The sequence below is a fragment of the Anguilla rostrata genome, chromosome 4 (assembly GCF_018555375.3).
Source record: "Anguilla rostrata isolate EN2019 chromosome 4, ASM1855537v3, whole genome shotgun sequence".
Classification (NCBI taxonomy): domain Eukaryota; kingdom Metazoa; phylum Chordata; class Actinopteri; order Anguilliformes; family Anguillidae; genus Anguilla; species Anguilla rostrata.
In genome coordinates, this window is record NC_057936.1 from 7030211 (window position 1) to 7050399 (window position 20189).

Below are 20189 nucleotides of genomic sequence, written 5' to 3' on the forward strand. Positions count from 1 at the left end.
ACGTACACAACAACTTGAGCCGCACGTTGGGACCGAGTTCGAGAGAAAGACAACGTTTTGCTACGGAGGTGCGTTCCCAAGTCAAGGCTCCTGACGGCCACATCTAAACGCCTCACAGGCAACGCGAGCCAGTATCTGAAACCCAAAAGGCAGCAGGATGATCTGAAAGCGGATTCTCTCATCCCAGCTAAAACGCTTCCCGGAGCCAAATGACCGCGGTGTCACATTAAGCCCCATCAAAGCTACACGCGCGTTTGAAACCGCAGGAGCCAAAATGGCCACTTGCGCTTAACGCACCACAGCTTCAAGAGCACTGCCTTTTTTTACTGCCTTTGAGGGGGGCGTCCAAAAACAAAATTTACCCATCCATTTAGGAAAATGCTATCAGAGACAGCACCGCGGGCCTGACCCATTTTTAGAAGCTCAGATTTGGGGGGGGAGGGTGGGGGGGTTACAGGTTGGGTGACATGCGGGTTTGTGAATCCATCAGCTCTGTGATAAAGGACAGCACTGCTCAGCACTTCAGTACAATTTCCTTACGCCGCCGCGAAAGTCCTGGCAGAATACAAAACAGTAACATGCCTTCAGTTTGGGTTGTGCGCAGCATATTAAATAACTAACTTCAGAGGAAATAACATCAGACTACGGAGGAGGCAAAGAGGCTTCAGTTTCTTAGAAAAAGCTGTTTAAAAAAAAAAAAGAAAAACACTCCGTTCAGCCGAGAGTTCGACGAATGTCGGTTTGAAGGGCTGAGCGAGGCACGGACAGCTACGCCGAATTTGCAGAGAGAGGGAGAGAGGGAGAGGGAGAGGGGAGGGAGAGGGAGAGAGGAGAGAGAGAGGGAGAGAGGAGAGAGAGAGAGAGAGACAGAGACAGAGACAGAGGGGGGGGAGAGGGGGAGAGGGAGGGAGAGAGAGAGAGAGAGAGAGTGAGAGGGGGGGAGAGAGAGAGAGAGAGAGAGAGAGAGGGAGAGGGGGAGAGAGAGAGAGAGAGAGAGAGGGAGGGAGGGAGAGGTAGAGAGAGAAAGGAGAGGGAGAGCAAAGTGCAGGTGTGAGTGGGTGGTGTTGAGCTACCTCCAGAGGCCTCCACACACATAATGAACGCAGGTAAACAGACACCTGAGCGCCGTGTCTGTACCCTTCAGGCACCTCCACGGGGCCCCGTGGCTCCATCCCACCACCCAGAGTTCAGCGCGAAATCAGCGACTCAGCGATTTCACCACGCGCAACAGACAAGCTGCAATGCAAAACCCCAAAACACATGCTGTTCTGAGTACGCAATATTCAATATTCAGAAAAGGGGGGGGACGACTACTGACTACACCCTCCCAGGGAAAATAAACGAGAAAAAAAAAGGCTTCAACTGACATGCTCTCTGACCAACGGCTGACCACCGGGAGGTTTGTTATGGTGTGGGGTTGCGTGGCGTAAAAATAGCGCCTCCGAAAATGTATTAATAGCCTCGGGCCGCGAACGGGCCCCCTCACGCTTCGGGCTGCGCGGCCGTGTGACCAAAAGGCGGGCGGAGCCTCGCGTCAAAAAAGGCAAGGCCGCCGCTGCGATAGTGAAACCCCGACGCCCATTGGCCGACGACTTCGCCCGTCCCGTCCCAAAAGGGGTTACCGTCCCTGAGGGGACGGGGGACGGGGGACGGGGGGGGGGCCCGGGGGAGGCCCGCAGTCCGTGTGCAGACCGGTCCGACCGGTTCACAATCGCAGAGGAAGTCTGACTGCGCACGTGCTTTCCATAATTTAAAAGGTCGGCCATTTGTGAGCGAGCGAGCGCAGCGTGAAGCGTTTGGGTTCCACCCGCCGGCTTCCTCTGCAGTTTTCGGGGAACCCGGGCACAAAAAAGCTTTCAGCATCCCGCCGCGGAAAAAACCTGCGACGACGCAGCGGCGCGCCCCTGGCGGACCGCGCATTCCGCGCATATTTAATGCGGCTCTCTCAGGAACCCCCCCCCCACACCCCCCCCCAATACTGCAGAGCAGGGACTGGGAAGGAAAAAAAAAAACTGCAGAACAGATTCCAGCGTCTCAGACTCCAGTCCCGGGGGGGGGGGGCACGGCAGCTGCTGGTTTTGGTTTAGCACTTAAGTGAAGCACTTAAGAGACTGACGGGAGTCTCTGCAAACGTAGGGTTCCGAGTTCTACACTGGCCACCGACGGAAAGAGAAACTACAATAACCAGCATGCACTGCGGCTCCCCCGCCAATTCACCCAGGTACTGGGGGCAGAAATCAGTCATATAAACAGCCTGCACTGGTCCTTCAGGGCCCATGTCCAGAACAATGACCCAATCAGGACTGCGCATGGAGGCGATGACAGACGACGCTAGACTGCGCGTTGCGGGAGCACAGACCAACCCCATTACAAACGGCCACCCTCAGCACAAGCTGCACACCCCGCAGTTAATTAGCCTAGCCAGCTATACGCGTGTTTTACCCCGTGTGTGCATTTTACCCCGACACTGCATCAGACACACAAGCAAATGAACGAATGATCGATTGATTGATTGATTGTAGGGGTCAAAACCCTTCGCTGCAGCATTTCACACAAACCCAAAAGCGCTCTACACTGGACCCGCAGCAGAACGTGTCACGACTTAGACCAAGACAAAGCTTCATTCCTTAATATGAAAAGAAATACCGCTACCGTGCCCCACTGCGGAAACTACAGCCGGATCCTCAAACAAACACCCGAGTTTGTTTTCCTCCAAACATACGACAAAACGAATGCGTCAAAAATAAAAATAAAAATGCCCAGGAGCAACAGGCAGGAGACAGGCCCTGACATTTTAAAGCCTTTGTGCGCTAGCTGGGCTAAGTGGAAAGGCTGGGAAGCGTTAGCGAACGGTAGTGAAAAGCACAACGCACACTAACCCACCCATGTCATATAACACAGGGCACTGAGTTTACCCCCCCCCCCACCCTCCCCCCACTGGGACAGGAGTGCTACACTCAGCCTGTTCGTTTGAATAGGTTGCTGACATGGCAGTATTCTCTGGGACAGGAGCCCAGAACGTTCCACAGAGCGGACCTAAGGACGCACGCACAGCTCCGCACCACGGCGGCACCACGGCGACGCGGGGTTACCACGGGAGGTCACACTCAGTGACCGTACGCACGGGTCTTTCACACACACACACACACACACACACACACACACGCACAGGTACTGTCTCTCTCACACACACATGCGTGCACACACACACACGCACGCACGCACGCACGCACGCACGCACGCACAGGTACCGTCTTTCACACACACACACAGGTACTGTCTCTCTCACACACACATGCGTGCACACACACACACACAGGCGCGCACACACACAGACACGCAAACACTAGCTGGGGCAGGCGCAGTCACAAAATACAAATATAACCAGTCGGACCAAAAAGAGCAGTAGCTGTTCTATCAATAACTTACGCTTGTGGCCATTTTAACTCGGTTCAGCGGGGCTAAAAATAGGACGTGCACGCAGGTGATGTAAGAGGCAGAGCTTAATCAGGGCTTGTTGTGTAAGCTGCAGCCCTTTCCCCCCTTTGGGTCATTTCCACTCCAGACTACAGCACGCTGAAATGCAGCTCTGCTGCTCCTCTCCTGACTAACCGCCCGGCCCTGGGTTCAGAGAAGCTCTGCTAGGCCCTCGGGCTTCTGCAACACCATCATGCTCTGCCTGCATTACAGTCTGGCAACAGAACGACAGGAATAGCCAGGCTAGCCAATCAGCAGCCAGCGGAGCCTCCCACAGTGGTCTGTGTGTGCGTGTGTGTGTGTGTGTGTGCCTCTGAGTGAGTGTGTGAATGAGACTGTGTGAGCAAGTGTGTGTGTGAGCGAGTGAGTGAGGGTGTGTGTGTGTGCGCCTCTGTGAGTGAGTGTGTGAATGAGACTGTGTGAGCAAGTGTGTGTGTGAGCGAGTGAATTTGTGAGCGAGTGAGTGAATGTGAGAGCATGTGAGTGAGTGAGCGTGTGAATGTGTGAATGTGTGCGTGGGAGAGTGAGTGAGTGAGTGAGAAAGTGAGTGAGCGAGAGAGAGAGAGAGTGAGGGAGCGAGAGAGAGAGAGTGAGGGAGCGAGAGAGAGAGAGTGAGGGAGCGAGAGAGAAAGTGAGTGAGGAGAGAGAAAGTGAGGGAGCGAGAGAGAGAGTGAGGGAGAGAGAAGTGAGGGAGCGAGAGAGAAAGTGAGGAGAGAGGAAAGTGAGGAGCGAGAAAAGATGAGGAGGGAGGGAGAGAGAGAGGAGAGAGAGCAGAGAGAGAGAGTGAGGGAGCGAGAGAGAGAGTGAGGGAGAGAGAGAGAGAGAGGGAGCGAGAGAGAGTGAGTGAGCGAGAGAGAGAGTGAGGGAGCGAGAGAGAGAGAGTGAGGGAGCGAGAGAGGAGAGAGGAGGAGAGAGGAGAGAGAGAGAGAGTGAGGGAGAAGAGAGAGAGAGGGAGAGAGAGAGGAGAGAGAGAGAAAGTGAGGGAGCGTGTGCGAATGATCGCCACAGAGCCAGACGTTCAAGGCCAGATGAAAGTTTCAGGAAGCACAGCGCCCGGCTGGCAGTGTGGACTTTCACTGAGGGGCCGAACTCTACAGGGGGGAGAGAGTCCATTCCCATGTCATCCAGCCATTTCAGGCAAAGCCTTTAAAGTACCCATAATGCCCCAGGAGGATTCTACCAGATCAATTAATCAAATTCAAATTCATCTCCTAAACGGACAGAATTGAACACAGAACTGAACGCTAATAAACACAGCAGCGTTCGGACTGGTGTACACGCAATCCCAGGTGTGTCCCCTTCATTTGAATCTGTGATTCTAAGGGGAAATTGCAGGGGGGGGGTGGGAGGGGGGGGGGGATGGCGAGCCTTCAGAGACGCACACAAAGTTCACCATCTGCTTCCAGACACGTCCTTTGCAAACCAAAACTAGCGCACGCACGAACGCACGCGAGCCAGCTAACGCCAACGATAACGGAGAGATAGGGCATCGGCGCGATTCAAAACTCGACATTCAAATGCAACGCCTCAGCCACGGAAACGCCGCGGCGCAGCTAGATAACGATCCGCTTTAACAAATGAGCCCGCTGCAGAATGGCCCGTCGCATTTACATGACACATCCGCAGACCGTGCGCTATCACCGGTCCAAAAGGAGCCTTCATCCAGGTGAGTGAGCAAACGACCGACCAACAAAAGCGTGATTTTATTTTTCTGTGCACAGAAGAGGGTATTTAAAGGAAATAAATCACATTTTCAAAAACTAGGCCTGCCTACCCCCCCCCTCCCCATACCCCCCACCTCACACCTCCAAAATAAAAAAATAAAAAAACTCAAGCTTTTCAACGGAACATAAATCGAACCGCCTTGTTTCCCAACGTTAATCACGGAAATATTAGAGCTCTGCGCAGAAGCGGACCGTCGTAAGGGATCCTGACGAGCGATCAGGCTCGTAGGTCCGCGCACTGCCACTGCCGGCGCTGGGGGTCCAGAGTGGATGTGCATAATGAATGAGCGGGTCGAGCCCTCTCTCGGAAGACGCCTTGGGGGGGAAAAAGAAAAAAAATAACTCCATGGTGCAGACAGACAAAGATGGAGGCTGACGCACTGGCGCAAAGTGCGTTTATTCAGCATAAACATGGCTTCTGTCGCGGCTAAGGACGCGCGTTCACCAGACAGCGGCAGCGACACAGCAGCCTCTGCTTCCGCGGTTAAGCAAGTGGAACATCGCCGGGGGGGGGGGGGGGGGGGGGCAGGTAAAGCCATACGCACGAGTGGTTTCGCAAGGCCTGTGTTCGTCTCTGGTCCTGTGATTTCTCATGCACAGGTGGGTTTTTCTCCTTTTCATTTGCCACCCGTCTGTGCGTAAGACATCACAAGACCAGGGGCGAACCCGTAGCCTGGCGAACCGCGCCGGGCCCCTGGAGGGGGGGGCACCAGCTGGACCCGCAGGGGCGAGGGCAAACCGACGGAGCTCGTCCAGCGTCCCGCCCGTCCCGCCAGAGACTGCTGACGCAGAGCTTCAGCAGGGGCGCCGGGTGGGCGTGGCCAGCGTGTCACTTCCCCGTCTCGGGCCCGCCGGGGGGGGGGCGGCCGGCCGGCCGGGTCGCTGCCCGCATTAGGACGGGACGGGACGGGGCGGCCCTCTCACCCCGAGGCGACCCGCCACGGCGGGACACATGAGAACATTCCGGAATGCTGACCGGCCTGGTACACGGGCGTACAGAACTGCCCGGCTTAACCCCCCCGTGCCCCCCCCTCCCCCCTCCGTCCCGTCCCTCTCCCTCCCCACCCACCCCCCCCCCCCACCCCCCGGCCGAATCAAGGAACACCATGGTGACATTCTGCAGTCATATTTAGCTCGGAGGGGGGGATCGCCGAACGCAGTATTTGTTCTCTCCGAATCAGCGCTTCTTAAATATCCAGGGCAGAGTCACATGACCCGGAGGATATACGGGAGCGTCCGCGGCCAGCCCGCGCAGCGCGCCGCCCCTCCTGCTAAAACACCCTAAAACATTTCTGGTTCTTTCCGTGAGCCGCGCGCCAAGACGCCAGTCACGGAAACAGGACGTCTCCTAAAAAAAGAGTCGACCAACAAAAAAAAACGGGAAATGTAAAAGTAGAAACGGTCAGTACACAAAAAAAAAAAACTGGTAATGCAGAACGCAGAACGCAGAAACAAGCCTAGCTCTGCAATAACACTCGCTCTCTATGATGAAATGGAGACGGCGGTTCAGTTCTGCAGATCCCACACGAGCGGAGCTCTGATGAAACGCGTTCCAAATATAGCGAGCGCGTCGATGCGCCGAACAGGTCGGCGTCCGGGGGGGTGAGCAAACGCAGGGGCTCTCTCCCTCACGTGCCCAAAGGGGACCTGCGCTTCCATTAAACGTTTACTCAACGTGACATTGACAAGAAGTAGCCTACCTGGTGCCCGTTAATAACCACATCGGGCCAGAAGCACCACTGCAAAAAAAAAAAAACCAACACAACACAACGGCGTGACTACACTGGACCTGTTAGACCCATCGAGATGCACTTACAGTCTAAATGACTGTATGATTAGGGAGGGGGGAGAAAAGTATCCAAGATAAAAAATTAAAAAAAACCCCAAGTTAAATTTGAGGAATTTTTCCCATCACTGTGACAATATTGTGAACACTTTAACTGGAAAATGAAACCTTGAAGAACAGCACTGGACTCCTCAAAACGTAAGCCATGATGACATCATGCAACGGTACCCCTGAGGACACAGAGGTTGCCCACTTCCACACCACACACAGGACATTGCACATGGCCAAAGAATTTCACAGAATGCGCAAGTGTTGCGTGTTACCAGGGAACAGCGTACAGGCCGAGAGCGCACCGAGAAGCTCTGTCTGTGCTGTCAGGACTGCACTCCAAAAGGCCAGCGCACACACACACACACACACACTCCTGACTGCACACACAGTGAGTGCGCACACACACACACACACACACACACACTCCTGACTGCACACACAGCGAGCATACACACACAGCGAGCACACACACACACTCCTGACTGCACACACAGCGAGCACACACACACACTCCTGACTGCACACACAGCGAGCATACACACACACTCCTGACTGCACACACAGCGAGCAGGGCCACACTCCTGACTGCACACATAGTGAGCGCACACAACACACACACACACAGCACACACACCACACACACACACACCACACACACACCACACCACACACACCACACACACACCACACACACACCACACACACACACCACACACACACACACACACACACACACACACACTCCTGACTGCAGGGACGCGCTGCTGACTCACGGGACACCAGTCATCCGGCTGCCCAGATATAACCTTTTCTATATTCCACAGGCCATGCATCTGTTTCTGTCAAGTATTTTCTTACACGGCAAACATAAACAAACAGATGATATTCAGTGTACCGGGCTGTGATATTACAGTGTTTCAGTGACTCAACTTAGCATAAACACAAAGAGCAAGCAGCTGGGGGCAACACTTGGATCAATGTAATTAGTGTTTCACTGCAACGGAACAAAATCAGCGAACGCGGTTCGGCTGAATGAAGAATTCTGCCCAGTACCAGTCAAAAAATAAACCCGACCTGCAGAGTAACTAAGTCCGGTAACGCGTCCTCTGTTCTTCTCCGCGCTGCCACTGCAAAACGTCAACACTGCCTACGACTGCCTGAACACAGGCAGAATAACACAGAGTGTTCATTCCTACAAAACCGTATTTCCCACAAACGGGTGAAAGAAATGGAAGAGGTCATGTCGCATCAAAACGAATTATTACTTAAACACCTGGAACATGAGCCCAGCAGCTGCAGGAACCCAATAAGGCCATGTCTGAAAGACTCCGAAGCTGCCATTTGTTACAGAAAGTTAATTGCAGTCGTGCACTTTCCTTTCCGGGAAAACATTTTTTTTTTTTTTGTTCGAACCATACGCACGTTACACGCTGAAATGCTTCCAGCTGCCCCGATGGGGGGAAACGAAGGAGTTTAAAAGGTGTGGCAGGTGTGCGAGAGAGACACTTTGCCTCCAGGCATTGTGGGAAAACGAGCTGGCAAAAAAAAAAAGAATCTGCGGGTGATAACAAGGGAAGCACCTGAAGAGCTGAAGTCACTTTAACAGAAGCAGTGAGAAAAATTCCACAAATTCCATCTGCACAGCATCCAAGGTCAACAGCGAGAGAAGTTAAAACTGCAACGCTGTTATGAATCTATGAATCATAACCCGGTCCTTCCATATCTACCATCTACGCATTTATTTCATATTTTAACATATTTCACGGAATTTGACCGTGATGAATTGCATCTCTTGGACTTGGGGTCAGTGGGACACCAAAAAAGAGTCCCAAAAAGCAGAGCTCAGCCATCTGGAGCTAGCATTACTGCAGCATGCTGGTGCCAGTCTGGCAGGTACCAGTTTTACAGAAGAATAAAGCTGCCTCTCACTGCAGTGAGCCCAATTAGCTGGTTTTGACAAAGAGGCAAAATAAAGGTGTGGATCAGGAAGTGGCTCTAACAACTCACTGACAGGCATCCTAATGAAACAATTTTATCTTCATTATTTCATCTTTATTTATTTATTTGTTTATTTATTTATTTATTTTTAAGTCAACCATAACACCATCTGGAGCTACACTGCAATGTGTACTGAAGAATTCCTGGCTTTAAACATGGCTTTTCATGAGAAATAAAAAGCACACAAAGAACACAAAAGAAAAAAAAAAATAAACAAATCAACTCAGAAAATACCGAAGAAAAAAAATGGCATCGTTACATAAACGGTATTTTAAATGAAAACAAGAACAATAAATGATGAAAACAAGAGCACGGTCTCCGGTCTGAGCGTTGTGCACTCGAACGTGATGAAGCAGGGTCCCAATTACAGCCCAGAACACGGGCCCGGAGAAAAACACGCAGTCTTCAAAAGAACGAACGTGCGGTCTTTCAAAAAAGGACGACGGGCTGGCCGCTCTCAGCGCCCGTCCCCTAACGCGCTTCACGGGTCCACGTCTGGACGTGCAGAACGGAGAACACACTGCTCGTACCGCCGCGGCCAAAACGCCACACACAGACCGCTCGGCCGCGGGGCCAGCAGAGAGGTCCTGAGAATAACCCCCCGGGACATCGCTTCAGCGCCTGACGCCGGGGGGGGGGGGGACTCTGCGCCATCACGACCGCGAGGAGGAACGCCGCCGACTCCATTCACCGCCGTTCCCCGCGCTCCGACGCGGACGCGGCCGCGGCCAGCATCACACGCTGGAATCATCTTAAATAAGCGTTCACATGAGACAATACAAATGTTTGGCTGCATCGATTTGGATCAATTTATTTAAAAAAATAATAATAATAATAATAACATCACGAAGCAATCAAAAATTCCATCCACTTCCAACATGTCAGCTAAAAAGCTTGATTTTATATTGAAGCCATTCCTTCTGGGGAAAAAAAAAAAAGTCGAGCGAACCAGCTAAGAACTGTACGACTGACTGATGCAGTCCTCGAGCAAAACTACAATCGGCCTACAAACGCAGAACCCTGTAGGGTATATGTAAATACATACGCATGGCATGTAGGCCTACAGTACACGCCGACAGCATTAGGCCTGAACTGTATATATGCATTATTATTCGCTTAAGTATAACGGTAAAACAGTTAGATTACTGTAATTACGTATATTAAGAGACACCTACGCACATCTGAGAACAAACGAAAACGATAAAAACGTCCAATAAAATAACGACAACAGGTGGTTATTATTCTCGTGGAATACAGAGCGCGCAGACCTCCATATTCCAGGAGGTAACCTTAAACACTATTCAGTGGAAATGGCTTTAGAAGATAACGAGAGGGTCACGCTGGTTATGTAACCACAGAGCCCTTTAGGCTGTGACAGGCTGGGGCGAAATGCACCGACGAGTCAGAAAGATCAACAGAGGGCCGCGAAAGGGCCAGTTCTGCCCGTCAGAATTCCCCTAAAAAAAACAACCTTCCGAAACACCTGCAGGACAGGACGACAGGTGCGGGGGGTCCCGTGGGCGGCCCGGCCCGTCTGAAGAGCCGGGCCGCGCGGCGGGAATGACAGGCGCCAGGCGGCGGCGGCGGCGGCAGCGGCTAACGCGGCTCCTCCGCCCCGAACTGAATGTGCGAGCCGGCGAAATCAACACCCCCGCGAGGCGCGAGGGCCGGGTTACAGCCCGCCAGGGTCGCCCCACCTGAAGGCTCGCCTTATTTGAACAATATGCACGCGGCTTACTTTTTAATTTTTTTAAGGGTTCGTATTCTGCTGTTAGTCGTTTTTTAAATTTGGCACTATTCAGCCAATTCCCAAGCCGGCCATTTCCCTAAACCATGTTCCAAAAAACAACACCGCGATTACGTAACATAGCCAGGACTGTTCCTGAAGTGGAAACCACCAGCGCACAGCCCTTCTGAAAATCAGCAGCAGAACAGCAAGCATCCAACTGAACAGCTAAACACAGTTCGGCGTACCTACATTTAATTTTCCCCTCGTTGACAACAATCATATACGAAGTTATGACACAATGCGCCTTCAACCCGTGTAGTGTTTTATTCTTAACACAAATCTCCTCATGTGTTTTCACGAAACGCACGTAGCTCCGCCCTTCGCCGGGTTTCGCACGATGACACGATCCATTTTCTTAAAGCCAACCGCCCTGGGGGGGGGGGGAGAGCTGATCAGACTCACCGCGGATCAGCCGAACGCTGACCGGAGCCGATCAGTGAGCACAGCCGTTAGTGTGCGGCGGTCTCGAGCAGCCCGGCCAACCCCACCGACGCGCGGCGACATCTCAAACTCGACGGGGAACCTGGTCCGGTCGTCCCGATCGATCTGCGGTCCCAGAAGAGAGGCCGGTTCTCCAGCACGGCTCCATCAGCAGCAGGTGCTATACTGCGAGGCTCGGAGACAACTGGGAGTCGGCCTTTGTTATAGTTTGGCTTAACCCCAGTCCCCGGGTCTCACTGTGTGTGATTTTAACATATTTTGTATGATGCTGTCGCACGCTGTTTTCATCTTTACTGTCGATGTGCGTCGACTCGTGTATTTCTAGAGCTGCTGGCACAAGCGCTGGGGGCGTGATTGGCCCCGAGATTCTGCAACTTTCGGTTTGTCTCACCGCCGCCTCGGCCCGGCGACTCTTGCGAAAGAGATTCCTAATCTCAGAGGGACTTACCTGGCTGAATAAAGTAAATAAAACGGTAGAGACTGCGCCCTGTGTGTGGAAAGGAGGGATAAGATCTGCCCGCCTCTCCCTCCGTGACCGTGACAGACGCCCGAATCTCCAGTCCGCTCACGATGGCGAACGCGTGCCGTTTAAAGTTTGGGGCCCCCACCCTAAGGGAGTTCGTCGGGCCGAACCGGAGCGGAGGAGGGGCCTCCGAGCGCCCCGTAGCACTGTGTGGGCGTGGCTCGGGTACCAGATCTCAAATCGGAAACCCGCACGCGTCGGGACACGAGCGTACGCACCCAGGGGCGCGCCCGAAAGGCGTCGTCGAGCGGAAACCACACGGGTCTCTCTCGCCCTCCCCGGGCTCGTTCTCTCAGGGTTAATTCTGTCCTCAGAGGCTTCCCGCATTCACACCCACAACCAGAGGTCAGAGGTCAGCAGCCGGGCGCATCGTTTCAGGTGCAAATGAGCTTCTCGGTTACAGTGTGGGTGGAAGGGGGGGGGGGGGTTTTGGGCGGCAGGGTTCACAGACCGATCTGCAGCCGGTTCGATGGCGAGGGAGCTGACCGTAAACGCGTTTTCCAAAACAGCGCCGGTCGACCGCACAAAAAGCACTTCTGAGCCTCAGTCGTGGTCAAGCAACACAAAGCTCCATCAATTCCCAGCATGCACTGCCAAAGGGTGGGAAGCTACGAATTAAAACGGTTCCTCCCCCCCACGGCGCCGGGTGAGATCGGCGTTTCAATCCACCGGCGCGGTAGCCAGGGGACGGGTTCCGGCACAAATTAATTCACCAAACCGGCTCCTGCTTCGCAGCAGGTGAGCCTCACCGAACATTCAGACGCGTCCCCTTTAAAACTGCCGTTTGGCGTTTATAAATAGCCGTCCGCCACGGCCGTGTAAAGTTGCCACACGTTTACCTTTGACTGTAAACAGGAGGGGGAGGGGAAAAGCTGGCTGGGAGGCCAGAGGAAGGTAAAGCAAAGCATTAAAAATGTAATTTTTTTAAAGCCTTACAGTGTGTGTTTAGGGCTAGTCGCACAGAAACACAACTCAAAATGCAGGGTGTTTGTGCCTGCCCTGTGTGCGCATGCATGTGTGCGTGTGCCCCTGTATGTGTGTGTGTGTGTGTGTGTGCGCGTGTGATCGCGTGCGTCTGCGTCCATATCCGTGTCCAGGCTCCTCCCCCACAGGGGACGTTTCGTACCTCTCGAACATTCTCACGCACCCTCGAGGCGCCCGGGCTTTCCATCGGGACGTCCGTCCAGAAGCGAGGGGGACCAAACGCGCAGAGCCAAAAAAAAAAAACACAATTCCGAGCGGCGCAAAGCCCCCTCGCCGAGCCGCACCGGGCGCGAGAACAAACGAGCGGGCGGGAGCTTTGAGTAAGGGGCGCGGCGAACGCCTCCCGTCAGCACGACGCCGAGCGGGACGAGCAGCGGCTCTGCGGGACGAGCAGGGGGAGCAGCGGCTCTGCGGGACGAGCAGGGGGAGCAGCGGCTCTGCGGGACGAGCAGGGGGAGCAGCGGCTCTGCGGGACGAGCAGGGGGAGCAGCGGCTCTGCGGGACGAGCAGGGGGAACAGCGGCTCTGCGGGACGAGCAGGGGGAACAGCGGCTCTGCGGGACGAGCAGGGAGAGCAGCGGTTCTACGGGGAGAGCAGCGGTTCTGCGGGACGAGCAGGAAGAACAGCGGAAACGAACAGGGGGAACAGCGGCTCTGCGCTAATTCCGGGCGCCTGGGGGGTCTGTTTTTCATTTGAGGACAGGAAGTGTATGCTCTCAGAATAATACCGCTCCACTCCGTTAGCAGGCATGACTAACGCAGTTTTGCTTCTCCCTCCTTCGGCCCACCGACGTTACCGCTAAACACACCACCAGTGGTTTTCCAGCTAATTTCTGCTACCATTCAGTGACACACCCCCCCCCTCCCTCCACCCACCCACCCCAAAACCAGACGAAATCATTTGCAGGGGAAATAAAAGTAGAACAAAATTAACCACTTCTTTTCCTGGGAGCTGAAGAGAGGACTGCAGGCTCAGAGAATCGTTCAGAACCAGAGAGATCACAAGAGCAACCCCCGCACCCCCCCCCCTTCCCAGGCCCCCCAGTTTTTATTTATCCATTTATTTCTTTATTTTTAACTGTGACTTCTGCTGCCGACCTGCCGAGCATCAAGATCGTGCACAGGTCTGAGCCACGAATTGACAGCCGCCATTTTCATTTCCTCTCCCTCAGCAACCCAAAATCTGATCTCATTTTGAGAGTCCCCGTGACGTCACACACAAGGCCGTGCCCGGTGCCCAATCAGCCTTTCTGCTGTGTGTGAAAGTGACCTTTGACCCCTTAGGCCTCCTCTGTGGAGGTCAGGCCAGGGCAGAGCCACAATGGCCGAAGTGAAAAAAAAAAACACCCGCGTCGGTGTCCCCCGTTCCGGTGGCGAACCTGCGGCCCGTTTCACCGGAAGCTTCCAGTTCGGTCGTCCAGAGTGAAGCCATGACCTCACAGGCCGGGGAGAATAACGCATCAGCGTCCCTGGCGCTACGCTAACCTCTGAAGCCTGCTATAGGGAGCCGCTCTGCCACAAACCGCGGCCAGAGAAAGCACTGGTGAGGTTAGCCTCTCACAGACGCCCTTGCTGTGCCATGTTCTTCCACTTCATGTCATTCACAGGCAGTGTGTTCAAATGCGTATACCAAAGCAGCAGGTAAAAAGCACACACACGCATGTATATATACACACACAGACGCGCGTGCGCACGCAAGCGTACACATGCAAACGCATGCACGCACATACAAGCACACATACACATGCAATCACACACACATATGCAAACACGCGCACAGACAGACACAGACACAGACACAGACACAGACACAGACACAGACACAGACACAGACACAGACACAGACACAGACACAGACACAGAGCAGGTTTCAGCTGCACAGGCAGAAAAATGAGCTTTTTTTGGGGTGCGTGCCTCAGAAAGGAGGCCCGGCAGTGAGCTTTGGGCTGAGAGTCTGAACCCTCCAGCGTCGGTGCCCAGCCAGACGGGCAGGGGAGAGAAAGGCCCGTTTCGGGTCACCTCGGATGACGGGGGGTCCGACCGCTCCACGCCGTCCGCTGTGCCCGAGCGCGTTACGCGCTTCGCTCAACAGAACGCCGTCATTCCCCCCCCCCCCCCCCCGCTGACGTCTGGCGCCCCGTTCATCGCGCGCGGTGTACCATCCCTTCCGCTGTCCCCCACACAGCGACGCTAGCCGTCCGCCATTCGGTCACGCCCCCCTTTACATCTCCCGAGAAACGGCGGCCGTCCCGGCGCCCCTACGCTCCACCCCTCTCAGCGCCGGCGTCCCGCCAAATCCCCCCCGCCGACGCCGGCGCGCGCCCTCCCCCCTGGCCGCGTTTAGAGAGAGAGAGACGTCCCCGGCGCCGCGTTCGCGTCGGTCCCCGTTTGTTCCTCTCCGTGTTCCTCCTCCGTCAGCACAAATGAGCCTCTGGAACATGACGGCTCTTTCTCTGCCTCCTCTTTGTGCGCCCGTAACTGCTTGACAACGCGCAGCACTGCATTTGTGGAAACTGCGTTCGGGGGAGCCGCCATTCGGGCTCTTGTGTGAGGAAGCTTAACGAGGGGGACTGACAGAAAGTGACAGAATTCTCCCAGGCCATCTTTTAACCTCCCTCCCCCCGCCCCCTCTCCCCCCCCCCCTCCTGCCCCCCCTCCCTACCCTACCCCCACGTCAGCCAGGACGAAAGCTCGCAGTTGCACTCAACAGTTCATTTTAGATCTGAATTCTCAACTGAACCCGAATTTTCAACTAAAAATTATGTTACCTAGATGCGTTCCTACACACTGTTCCTAGATTTGGGAAAAGGGCCTTTGACACCGTGTCCATCAGAACATTTTACCATTAAAAAAAACTCTTTTACAATATCGTTTTATCTGATTTTAGCCATACTAACTTCAAAAAAAAGTTAAATAGGCATTTTGTAAATGCAAGCCTACCAAGCGACCATTGGTGGAAATTAACGTCAGGCTTAAAACTAACTGACACGTGTGTCTATCAGCACTGCTACCAAGCAGTAACTTACAGAAACAAAGCTAAATACCATAACAGGCACAGAAATCATTAAAATTCCATATGCATTGCTGCAGATACATATGGAAAAGCAGTTTTTTTAATCAAACTCTGATTTTGGTCCACACTGCACAACTGCGGCCATAACATTATACTTGTTTCTATTTTACTTGTTTATTCTCCATATTTTGTCATTTGTCCTTAATAAATTAAGTTGGTTGGCTGCTGTATAAAATGACTGAGAAAAGCTTTGGTCCTACGGAGCACATGGTACGGACTTGGTAACAAGCAGGCCAAGGGAGGGGCTTAAGGACTGTGTAAAGGGCTTGTGTCTGTCAGAGCTTCCTGGAAATACTGGGGATCGGGCTTTGGTCAATAATGCATGAAATGCAGCTAGACTGTGGGTACCACCTCTAAAATTCCACATAGCATCTGTGCCTAGAAAACATGTATCCTAGAAACTAAAGAAATAATCTGACAGCTTCAGCTGTTGCGAAAATGCTGGCACTGCACTTATCGCGGAAAGTACCAAGAGAAAAAAAGCACCACCGAGAGAACGGCATAAACCAAAACACCACATAAAAACCGGGCCAACGGTAGTCAGTTAGTTTCACTCGTGCGTGTTGTTCTTTACTTGAGAGAACGCTTCTCTCTACTGAGCATGCTCACTCTGACCCAGTTCATGTAACGGCATGTGCAGCAGCCCTGGCGCTGCACATGAAAGACCAAGCAAAGCCTGGCACCAGCTAACAGCAACCAGCCTGGCGTGGGTCCATCAAGATAAAAGGGATTGGCCACAAACACATATCTACTGGGTCTAAATACGCTGCAACGGGAAGCTTCCATGCAATTCCCTAGCACTAAAAGGGATGCACCGTTCAAAATAATCACTGACACAGACCACCGTAATTTAGTTTCCGTTTCCTTCCCCGATGAGTGACCAATGAATACTTGCGGTATGCAAATACTGCAGTCAAAGTACAGCAGTAAAATACGGTATCCTTGGGTAAATGCGCGGATCTGACTGACAGTTCTCTTCAACCCCACCATTATCCATTATTCTCTCTAAAATCAATGCCCATGACCAGACAGATTGAAGCTCTGCATTTAAGTGTCACGAACGCCGAAAGATCTGCATGCAAGCATGCAACGATCATCCGCACGGAGTGTTATATTAACGGAAATTTGTGGTCCGGTCCTTGTAGCTTGGTTTGTAGGATAGTGGTTCGTGGGTACAGCTCATTGTTTCTCGTCAACGATAGATGCCTGTAAATCAGCGCGACGCTGCAAAGTCTCTATGCAATGAGTCATGAATTCTCTTGGTCAAGCATAGTCCTTACAAGGGTAAACTACAATCCCCAGGGTAGCCCGTGAGACTTCCCGGTACACTGCGCAGCAAGGCCGTCGCCTTTCCTTAGCTCAGCTTTCAGTTCACTGATGTACACACTAGCCCATGTTAAACCACTGCATAAAAAATGACTATTCAGATAGACTGCAGGGGAACTGTTGCAGATCATAACGTGCTTCCGTTGGGAACTGCCAATACCGGTTTGAAACTTAAAATAGAATACATCGATTTATGTTTTTTCTGGGAGTGGCCCTTTAAAATACTTCCTCTCCATAAATAATAATTCTGAACAAAGTTTGTGTTACAGCCGCAGCGAGAGAGAGAGAGAGAGAGAGAGAGAGAGAGAGAGAGAGAGAGGGAGAGAGAGAGACCATGCACTCTCACACCGTTCTGAATTTTCTTCGCGCTTTGCACAAATTCAGCAAGTTTGTGATACATTTCTGACTTGACGCTTCAACAGAGCAGCCAATTCCCGCAATGCTTCGCATTCCACAGTGCGTTCTTGGATTCCCCCCTCCCAAAGACCAGCAACGTATCATTGTACCGAGTCACCCACTAACAAATTCACCCAGCTAGATACCTGTGCCATGACTCGGCCATTTACAACATAGTGACATAGACTATTTCCCCGTGTTCCAGGTCACGGCTATCCAAAAAATCCATAGTATAAAAATTTCTACCCTGGATCCACAACATTAATTTGGCCTAACCACTTAACGATTAGAAAGTGAATGTATACTGGACAGACAAGACTCGAGGCTAGTTAATTGGATTACAAAACATGTAGCTAAAGAAACGAATAATTACTAAATTATGTCTCACACAACATATTTAGTATTACAAAACTTGCAAGACTTTTAAAATTATTATTATTTTTTTTTACCGGTAACAGTTTTGAAACAACCCAAGATTGTACATTTCTGTTGTGCGTGTTCCACCGAAAATAAACCTTTAAATTGGCTACAAAGCTATAAGCCTAAAATACAGAAAACGTCACGTTTATTCTAATCTGCAGCACTTTATTAGTAACGTATTTATATGTTTGGCTCTGTTAAGCTAAACACTGATGGACCTTTAACATATTCTTGCAACACGTATCCAATCACCTGGCTATAAAGCACCAGCTCACGCTTGCAGTTCGAATGGATTTCCAACTTGTTGCTTCTTTCGGCTTCATATGTATACGCGTCAGAAAAGCAGCTAGCAAGCCTACTGGCCAGTAGACTAAGTGCTTAAGAACTAACCAGGTACTAGCAAACTAAAAGTCAGGTACAGCCAATTAGTTGGTCAGCTAGCCGAGACATTTAGACTAACGTTATTTACGAAACAAGACTGTTGCCCATCTAGTACTTAAACATAATTCGGCTGTTAGCCTAGTACTATAAAGTTAGTCAATAAATTTATATTTAAAATGTGTATCGTTAATTTGCTCTATATGATTGGAAAGTCAGCATGTTAGCGTTTTTAAAAATTTCCCAAAACTAACGTTAAATAAATGTGTTAACCACTTGATGATATGCTATTGTTAAAAGACAATATTGGCAGATAAAAACGTCAGTGAACTACCGTTAATTAGATTGCTAGCTCGAAATCTGCTAACCAGAACCTCGGCTTAAACTCGCAAGCTAACTTTAGCAAACGTTAATTCCGAGTGTTTGAGCTGGCCAACTAGCTAGCTACCACTGGGAGATTAGTTAGCAGCCAGAAGGTCAACTAACGTTCGTTAGCTCTACATTTCTAGTCAGCTGTCGGTAACAAACTAGCTAGAAATTCAGACGCGTAGTATGCGGTAGGTTGATAGAAAAAATAACCATCATCTGGGTAGCTGGTCATTTTAGCAAACAAGTTAGCCAAGTGGTCTGTCGTGTGGACTCCATTTAGCGAATGTTGGTCATCTACCCAATCTAAGATAACGTTAACTGAGCTAGCTACTGCTGTTTTAAGGCTGTCGGAGGAAACTACAGCCTAGATGGCCGTTGTATATGTAGTGTTTAGGTGGATGGCTATCTAGTGGAAGCTAGCTGCTTTGTGATTTAGTTTGAGTCATTTCTCCATGCAACTGAACTGACGGATTTATGAGTAGCTCGCAGTGACTACTACTAGCTGACTACAGCAGTAAAAGACGAGCTATACATGGTAGCTTGGAAGCTAGCAAACTGGCGAATGGTAGCTACAACCGAGTAACCTTTCTACAAGAGTCGTAGCGAAACCTAACTGACGAACGTAACGAAAAAGCAGACACAGCAGAACCCGCTAGCTAACTAGCAATGGACAGGACTCAAAAAGCCCAGCTGGCTAGCTCACCTAAGCTAGCTAGACACCTAACGTTACCGCAGCAATAGCAAGATCTCTTTAAGTCTTGTGGCAAAGTTTACTGGGTCGGCGGAATCGAATTTGTCCCTTACCTTGCTGGTCTGATAGGCCTCGAAGGCTCTCAAGGCGCTGTCAGTAAGTTTAACGTGAAAGACGGAGACGTTGCTGCCATTGCTCACTCTTCCACAGGACAGTCCGTAGCACTGCTCCTCCTTCAGCGCCGCCATCTTGCTACCATTTCCACCACGCTCACGCGCCCCCTCAGTAAACGCAACAAAACTCCCTTTGGCCAGAAATGAATATTCATGAATCACTAGCGGCATGCATGAAATGTAGGCGTGGTTTAGTAACAAAAAAAACGTAGGCATATTAATTAATCATTAGTCACTACCATATCTCCGCCTCTATCATAAATATGTATAAGAACGTGGGTGTGTCCATACGTTTGTAGGCCGGGCATCGGGTGCTTTGCATGCTCGCGAGCCTTCTCGCACTGGCTAAGAAAAACGTCATGCATCTTTTCGTTCATAGATACGCTCTCTCCAGGACAATTCCAGTGTCATTACTTATTAATAACCTGGAACGAAATGTGAGGAGACTCCCCGCGAGTCGTTTGCACCCTGGGTCTTTTGGGAAAGTGCGTAGAAGGGGAAAACATGAGGCCAGCGAATTGCGTCAGTAGACGTCAAAGCGTGACACAATCCATCATACAGGAAGGTCCCGTTAAAAAGGATATTTACACG

At 51.7% G+C, this 20189-nt stretch overlaps 1 protein-coding gene across 1 annotated transcript in view; it reads right to left on the minus strand.

The window, feature by feature from the left end:
- Window positions 1-19721, minus strand: part of ell (elongation factor RNA polymerase II) — a 55922-nt gene extending 36201 nt beyond the window's left edge. Inside the window, exon 1 of the mRNA XM_064330333.1 lies at window positions 19539-19721. Coding sequence (XP_064186403.1) covers window positions 19539-19673 — 135 coding nt within the window. The 5' untranslated portion in view covers window positions 19674-19721. The remainder of the gene's footprint in view (window positions 1-19538) is intronic.
- Window positions 19722-20189: the final 468 nt, after the last annotated feature.